This window comes from Haemaphysalis longicornis, unplaced genomic scaffold (assembly GCF_048455015.1).
Source record: "Haemaphysalis longicornis isolate Haplotype H1 unplaced genomic scaffold, Haemaphysalis longicornis Haplotype H1 scaffold_2, whole genome shotgun sequence".
NCBI lineage: Eukaryota > Metazoa > Arthropoda > Arachnida > Ixodida > Ixodidae > Haemaphysalis > Haemaphysalis longicornis.
Window position 1 is genome coordinate 42,951,135 of NW_027526295.1, and position 6,578 is coordinate 42,957,712.

At 46.4% G+C, this 6,578-nt stretch overlaps 1 protein-coding gene across 1 annotated transcript; it reads right to left on the reverse strand.

The window, feature by feature from the left end:
- Positions 1 to 269: 269 nt before the first annotated feature.
- Positions 270 to 3,138, reverse strand: LOC144167924 (uncharacterized). Its single transcript, XM_077697048.1, has 5 exons — positions 3,005 to 3,138; positions 852 to 1,003; positions 579 to 767; positions 405 to 510; positions 270 to 339 (listed from the first exon to the last, which is right to left on the reverse strand). The coding sequence occupies exons 1-5, from the start codon at positions 3,136 to 3,138 to the stop codon at positions 270 to 272; spliced, it is 651 nt and encodes a 216-aa protein (XP_077553174.1).
- Between the last annotated feature and the right edge of the window lie 3,440 nt (positions 3,139 to 6,578).

Sequence of the window (6,578 nt, forward strand, 5' to 3'; positions counted from 1 at the left end):
AGTTTGCATGCTGAGTGCATGAATTGGGAAGTTTCAGGCAACTGGCAAAATCAGAACCACATTTCACCATGAACCGAAATGCCACATTTGAACTCGTTCCTACAGATTTGTGCCACGTTCTGTCACCAGTAAAATTTTCAAGGTGAGAATGCACAACACATATTTATTACAAAATGTCAAATTCACACAGAGCTCTATCTTTCAAAGACCATGGATTTCTCGGCCTCCTTTCAAGCAAGTGTGGGGCATGCGGTACACCTAAAGCACAGTTAGCATGCAGTGCAGAAGCTGCAGAACCAGTGTTTCTGGATGTCCTTCTTGCTGACTTTTACACAAGGCCTATGGAAAAGAAAATGGGAGCATATGAGACACAACTGCAAATGGCCAGACCAGTGCATTCTTACCAGTGAAACCATTCCAAGCACTGGTCGCAGGAGATCATGTTTGTCCCATCCTCTTCACCTTGGCACACGCCACAAAACCAATGGTCCAGCCGCTTTTTTTCTGCAACTGTTACTAGTTGTTAAAAGCATGTCCTACTTCAAAATGCAACACAAATGACAGTAAAAAATACGTACTTGAGGACTGCAGCAGGAGCCATGCTTCAGGTGTGAAAAACCGCTTTAACCTTGGCAGTGAAACCCAATAGTCCAGCAAAGAACTTCGCAAGCGCTCGGGTCGGACCTCCAAATCGCTTTCCTTCACAAGGTGTGAGCCACTGAGCACCTGCCCACAGACCTCATGGCTTGTGATAGATGCTAGCAGCACTGAAAAAACGTTTCAACAAAAAAAAAAGTAATGTAAATTTCATTCGAGCCCATATTAGGACCTCACAAGAACAGAACACTTACTCTTTTGCTGAGACTCTTCCGAGAGGTGCTTGAACGGCATTGAATGGCCTTCATTCCATTTGTTCCGATGACCCTGGCGCTGCAGAACCCGTTTTCGCGGCCGCCCTCGACACTTCACTACAGGCAGCTTGATAGGAGGAGATTGCTTCTGTCTTCCACAGAACGACAGTTTTGTACTGATGGTAATGACACCGTTGTGCTACTACTAGTGCATGGATCTCCTGCAGATATGTCGCACTGGGCGGAAGAGGTTTTGCATGCTGTCAAATCAACGAGATTACCATCAAAGCCCTTTGTTACAACTTCACCTTTGAGCCAGGAGGCATTCACATCCTCTAAGAAAGCAAGCCTACTAGCAAATACCTCGGGTTGGCAGTCCGCTAAGTTATCAGCGAGGGTCTTCAGCGTGCGCATAGGTAGTTGAAACACTGGTTCCGGCTCATCTTCTGAAAACTTGGTCCCGGAAGGGATTGGATCTGCACTTCCTGAAAACCTTTCTCTTCACTGCAGTGCGGGGTCTCATCACTGTCACAGCTGGTCTGGTTGGCTGATGCCAGGAAGTCCAACTGAAAAGACTTGAACTATCTTTTGTGGATAGCCTTCTCTAAGTCCGGTTGCAGCTTATCCTTGCGACACACAGCTAGAAAGTGACGACACAAGAAACCTGTTCTTAAAAACGTGATGAAGCTGCAGGTCTGATCTACCACGGATACTTCGTGCAAGGCATCACTAGCCCCTGATGCAACCGTGTACTTATCCTCTGAGACTTGTTGCACATCAAGACTTAACGTCTTCAGTTTTTCCATCTCCTTGCTTACCAAGTTGCAAGCATATGGCGTGAGAACTTGCCCACACATGCGTTCTACTTCCTCAGATCGGTTGTACGAATAAAACGTACACGTTGTGAGCAGCATGGTTTTGTGCGTTCCCTCGTGCTTCATCGAGTCAGCAAGGCTCAAAATGCTGTGCAAAGCTTCATGCAGCTTGCTGGTTGATGTCAGGACATTCTTTATCTTCCCATTGTGGGGCTCCACACGATTTGTAGTGTTGTTGCCACCAGTAAAGTGTTTGTCACAAATGTGTCGGGCCCACATTCCCGTTATGTTCTCCCAGTTTTTTTTATAGTAATCGAGTGCCTCCGGGTTCGCAACTCTTTCAAACTCTTGCTTGCATTGCTGAAACTGGTTGCTGGTGGGAGCGTGCACCAAATCGGCAAAGCGTGCAATAAGGTGGTCACGCTCCTCGGCAGATTTGGAAAAATTGCTAGCAGCAGTCCGAAAGGCTTTCGTCACATGAAACTGACAGAGTTGGATTGCCGGTGAACTTGAAAATGCTACCTTGATTGCAGAAATTTCCGTGAAGTCTTTGTCGACGATTACCACCTTAGTGTGTGCACTGTCCGGGTTTTCGTCAACAAACATGCTCAACAGTCATGACACAACATGTAGCTGCTCGCATGCCACAAAAGCATACGCCACAACTTGACTGCTGCCCGTTTCATCTTGGATTACAAAGACGAAAAGGGGCATACGGAGCTTGTTGGTTCGATAAGTAGCGTCAGCAGTAGCACTTCGGGAAACGAACGAAACGCCTGGCGCATGTGTGCAGTTTGAATGAACAAAATCCGCAGTTCCTCGTTTTCATCAGTTACCGGGATGACTTTGGCGTGAAACTTTTCCTGGCATTTTTGGATTTCGTTCATGAGCTCAGTGGCTTCATCCTGCACACGCAAGTCCTTCTTGAGGTTGTGCAAGTTTCTTGCAATAGTCTTCTTTCCTGTAAACAAGTATGCAGTTACGGATGAACAGTGGGGAAAACGAAATGACCCTATATCCATGCTGACCTCAGACTTGGAGCTCATGTAACTGATATTTAATACATACTGCAGTCCGAAGACCAAGCAGGTGACAAGATATTTCCCATTCGGCAGATACGTACTTCCTCGCTATTTGTGTGACGAAAGTACGACATGCCAGTAAAACAATGGCTTCCCGCGTATGGTCCACAGCTATATTTCTGGCTTGTATATGTAAAAATCATGACCACTACAATAACTTACCAGTGTTCTCGTTCAGCCTCTCAACAATCTTGGATGGTGGCACGTTAGCTCAACCAATGGCTGCACAAACTCTCTCTCTTGAGAAGTCAGGCACCGGCTTTCTCGGTACGACTGGTACATGTCCTCACTCAATTTATGACTGTGGGTCAGCTCCAACTTCGTCACTTCCAGTTTCTGGATCGAACGACGTGCCGCAATGACGACTGTCGCGGGGCAGAGCTGCTTCATTGTCCTGCAAGCAAAATATCAGCCAACTGAAGGTGAGACGAAATCATGAAAATGTTATTTATTAGACTGAAGTAATATAGAAGCAATCTGATTAAAATGTATTCGCACCAAAGAAACAAAAGAACAGCCAAAAGAAGGAAGACCAAGAAAAGCATGGCAATTTCATGACGCCAGTTCAAAACACGGGTTCCCAGAAGCACAGGAGCCTGAAGTATGCGCACGACATGCGAACTGAGATAAAGATCCTTGTTCTAGAGCATCGGCTGACAAGCCGGACTACCTTACCATCGTTTACACTTCGCTAAAACAATTGGCATATGTTCGCAGTCTACACGATCGTAAGAACCGCGCACATGGCTCGGTAAGCCATGTGCTTTACTGCCAAGAACAAGTTTGAAAATTCCTCTCACCTTTGATTGGGACGGATTCCAGTTCCTGTGGTCCTAGCGCTACCACCCTGTTTGCAAACGTACGTAGCGTTTGCATACTTAAGCTCTTCTTTAAGCCGCTCCAAACTGGGAGTCAGACGAGAGTTGACTACTTGAGCAGTCTTCGTAGCTTTGGTAACGAAAAGGACGTGGTTCCGGGCTTGGAATTCTACGAAGGTTTTCTCAAATTCCGCAAACGTGTCATACGTTGCATTGAGCTTCACAGCCATGCTGGTGACACGAAACGCATAGGTGCATGAGACGACATGAAGCGGACCGAGGTCTTCGAGGCTCGGCGGACTACGGAAGCGCACGGAAAGGGCGCAGGAGCGCAGTAGTAGCCGACATGGTTAACAGGTGGGACGACGGTCGCGTCGTGCGTATATCAATTTCCTGTTTGAGTACACGACGTCATGCGTATAACATTGTTCATTTCAAAAATGGGATTTTGGAAGTACAATTGTTTTTCTTGCACTAAGTGATCAGGGGCCGTGGCGGGTGCTATAAATTCGGTTCGAATTGCTATTTAGGAGAATATTTAACTAGAATATATTCATTACCTTTTTAATTATTTTAAGTTAGGTGTTTGGGTGTAATGACGAAATTGTAGAGGATCATGGGTCCATCCGTTATCGATTATTAGATTTCCTATCATTTAACTGCGTTCAGAGGTAAAGTAGGGATCAATTTGAAGGCGATCACGGTAGCATCAATTAGCCGGCCTTCCAAACTACACCGCGGCCGTTTCCAGAAATTTGGAGATACAGGTAGCAGTGCCTTCTTCCTCTCGTTGTCTATTTCGTAGTGTCACCCTAACTCAACCCGTAACGTGGCGCTGCTACTTATTTGTCCCCCGAGCGGTCACCTTCAAATTGATTCCTATTGTACAACGCTCAGAACATCAGCGCCCCGGAGGCGCGCAAAGGGCTGCGGGCGGTATCTCAGCGCCGCAAAGCCACGCCCACAAGCTAAAGTCAGTCGCAGTTGTGCATGTCCCACGCATCCCACGAGCGCCGCGCTTTATTTTCGGCCCGAACAGAGGCAAGGGGCACCTCGACAGGCGAAAGGCATTTGATAGCCGATTTGTAGATTAGTTTTAGTTGCTTTAGTCGTTAGTTTCTTTTATTTTATTTTATTTTTTTGTGCATGAACCATGGCCGCCGCACGCAAACGGCGGCAGGTCGCGGCCACACTCGGCAATCGGGATGACTAGTCCCGTTTGGCCGGGCGAGGAGGTTCCAGCGGATGATGCACCCGACGCCGCCTGACTCTTTTGTGGCCGAAAGATCAAGCGCGGCGTGCGTGTGACGTCTACATTTCCGAGTGATATGAGCGTGTCGGCGAGGCTTTGCAGAGCTAAACTGCTGCCCGGAGCCCGTTGCGCGTATCTGTAGACCTGAGGTTCTGAGCGCTGCGGCTCTGCACGCAATTACACTTTCGGAAATTTAATAATCGACACCGGATGTACTCATGATCATCTACAATGACCTCATTACAACAATGCACCTGAGTAGAAAAAAATTGAAAAAGTTACGAAATAACCGTTATAAATATTCCCCCCAATAGCTCTTGGTACCCGTTTTATAGCGGCCGCCAGGGCGCCTCATTCCTTAGCACAAGAAAAAATTTACATCTAAATGCCACTTTTTAAACATTACTAAAGTTTTTCATGAAAAACTATGTATACGAAAGTTGAGAGTGATGAAAGAAGGCAAAAACGTTTTCTGGACAAGCCCTCAGAGGTCCGGTGTAGAGTATACATTTGCGCTGACATTTGACCGGCCAATTAACCGCAGAGGCACAACACCGTTAGTAGCGCTGCGATTGCGAGACCATCTTGTGTTCCAGAATATTATGTCGGCTGTATCTAGGCTAAAAATATTCCGTGCCTTTTATATCTAGCGACGCATCACTGAAATCACAATTTATTTCTCGTTAGCCAGTTGTTGACTCTCAACATACGTGCATGTGAGTAGCATCGCCAACCTCAGCGTTGTCCCCATAAATGTGTTTACCACCCACCCACTAGGCATGGACCTGGTCTCGCCTTGCCGTTCATTAATTTTACACCGCTTTTGAAAGATCATTTTCGGTTTCGAGGATAGCTGCAATATTTTGTGGGTTAGAGAAGTAATTAAAGTTTTCGAAGTTTACTTGTGGTGCAGAGCACAAAAACGCGGATTCGATTCCCGGCCACGGCGGCCGCTTTTCTGATGGAGACAAAAAGTAAAAATGCCCGTGCGTTCGAGATTTCTACGGACGTTAAAGATCTCCAGGTGGTCAAAATTAACTCGGAGCCCTCAACTACGGCGCACCCCATACCTGAGTAGAGTCGGCGCGTTAAAGTCCATAATCAATAAATCTATGAGTCAATCAATCAATGCAATTTCACATGATTCCCCCGAGAGAAATTTGTTTTTATTGTGGGATAGCCTTTTCTTGCCAGCTCTATCTTCACAAATTTATTGCTTGTCTAAAAAAGGGAGGAGGAAGCAGGGTCTGAGATAAAGAATAAGTTTGAAAGGAGCAAATTAGCCATAGAGACAGGGATTTACCTACTTAAAAGTGACCGCCGCCGGCGAAAGGGGAGGGGCTGGACGAGATTCTTTGAGGGTGGGGGTTTTGGTGGAATAGAGGAGGAACGTTATAGGGTGTCTGGTATCGACGCCGTATGACCTCAAACGAGGCTTGCGGGAACGTCAGACGGGAGGCAGACAGGGGCTGGTTGTACGAGGAGTGATGAGCGGTCATTGCGACGTGACTGAATCTGATAGCAATAAGAAAAGAAAAGCAAAACAGAGTAAACAGCACTTGCACATATGAGAGGGAGGGCAATTCCTAAATTTGGAGAGTTATTTTCTCAAAGAGAAAATAGGAGATTGCTGAAAAGCACGGTGCACGAGAAACCTTACAATGTGTTCAAGGGCTTTTAACCAAAAAAACGATAACTATTATAAAGCTAAGTACAAAGCAACGGCGTCATAGGTGATGATGCGTACGAACTTGAAAAAA

Coding starts and splice junctions, on each gene's coding strand:
- LOC144167924 (XM_077697048.1), bottom strand. CDS start 3,138: ATGAAGCAGCTCTGCCCCGCGACAGTCGTCATTGCGGCACGTCGTTCG. Junction 511..578: donor GCTCCTGCTGCAGTCCTCAA/GTACGTATTTTT, acceptor AACTAGTAACAG/TTGCAGAAAAAAAGCGGCTG. Junction 340..404: donor TGCTTGGAATGGTTTCACTG/GTAAGAATGCAC, acceptor TCTTTTCCATAG/GCCTTGTGTAAAAGTCAGCA.